The sequence below is a fragment of the Crocuta crocuta genome, unplaced genomic scaffold (genome assembly GCF_008692635.1).
Source record: "Crocuta crocuta isolate KB4526 unplaced genomic scaffold, BGI_CrCroc_1.0 scaffold96, whole genome shotgun sequence".
NCBI classification, from domain to species: Eukaryota; Metazoa; Chordata; class Mammalia; order Carnivora; family Hyaenidae; genus Crocuta; species Crocuta crocuta.
The window spans coordinates 8822110-8822764 of NW_027531522.1; the positions used below are offsets into that span (position 1 = coordinate 8822110).

The window sequence follows — 655 nt, forward strand, 5'->3', positions numbered from 1 at the left end:
TTCTCCCGGAGCCGCATGATGTCCTCGGCCAGGTTGTCGCGCTCCACCTCGACGCGGGCCTTGTCGTTGGTGAGCTGGTCCACCTGCCGGCGCAGCTCCCGCATCTCCTCCTCGTAGAGGTCCCCCAGGCGCGACTTGCCCTGGCCCTTGAGCTGCTCGAGCTCGGCCAGCAGGATCTTGTTCTGCTGCTCCAGGAAGCGCACCTTGTCGATGTAGTTGGCGAAGCGGTCGTTCAGCTCCTGCAGCTCCACCTTCTCGTTGGTGCGGGTGTTCTTGAACTCGGTGTTGATGGCGTCGGCCAGCGAGAAGTCCACCGAGTCCTGCAGCAGGCGCACGCCGGGCACGCTGCTCCGCAGGCGCACCGCCGAGGCGCGCGTGGCGTACACGCCGCCCGGGGACGACGCGTACAGGCTGCGGCTGGTGCTGGGGCGCAGGGCGCTGCCCAGGCTGTAGGTGCGGGTGGACGTGGTCACGTAGCTCCGGCTGGAGCTCGGCCGGCTCCCGGTGCCGGGGCCGCCGAACATCCTGCGGTAGGACGACGAGGACACAGACCTGGTGGACATGGCTGCAGACGGTGGCGGCGGGCTGGGCGGCGGCGGCGGCGCGGACCGGCTCGGGGAGCGAGGGCGCGGCGGGTGTGGGGGGCGGGGGCGCT

At 71.1% G+C, this 655-nt stretch overlaps 1 protein-coding gene across 1 annotated transcript in view; it reads right to left on the minus strand.

Moving 5' to 3' along the window:
• VIM (vimentin) overlaps nucleotides 1-649 on the minus strand; it is a 7659-nt gene extending 7010 nt beyond the window's left edge. Inside the window, exon 1 of the mRNA XM_077772411.1 lies at nucleotides 1-649. Coding sequence (XP_077628537.1) covers nucleotides 1-563 — 563 coding nt within the window. The 5' untranslated portion in view covers nucleotides 564-649.
• Between the last annotated feature and the right edge of the window lie 6 nt (nucleotides 650-655).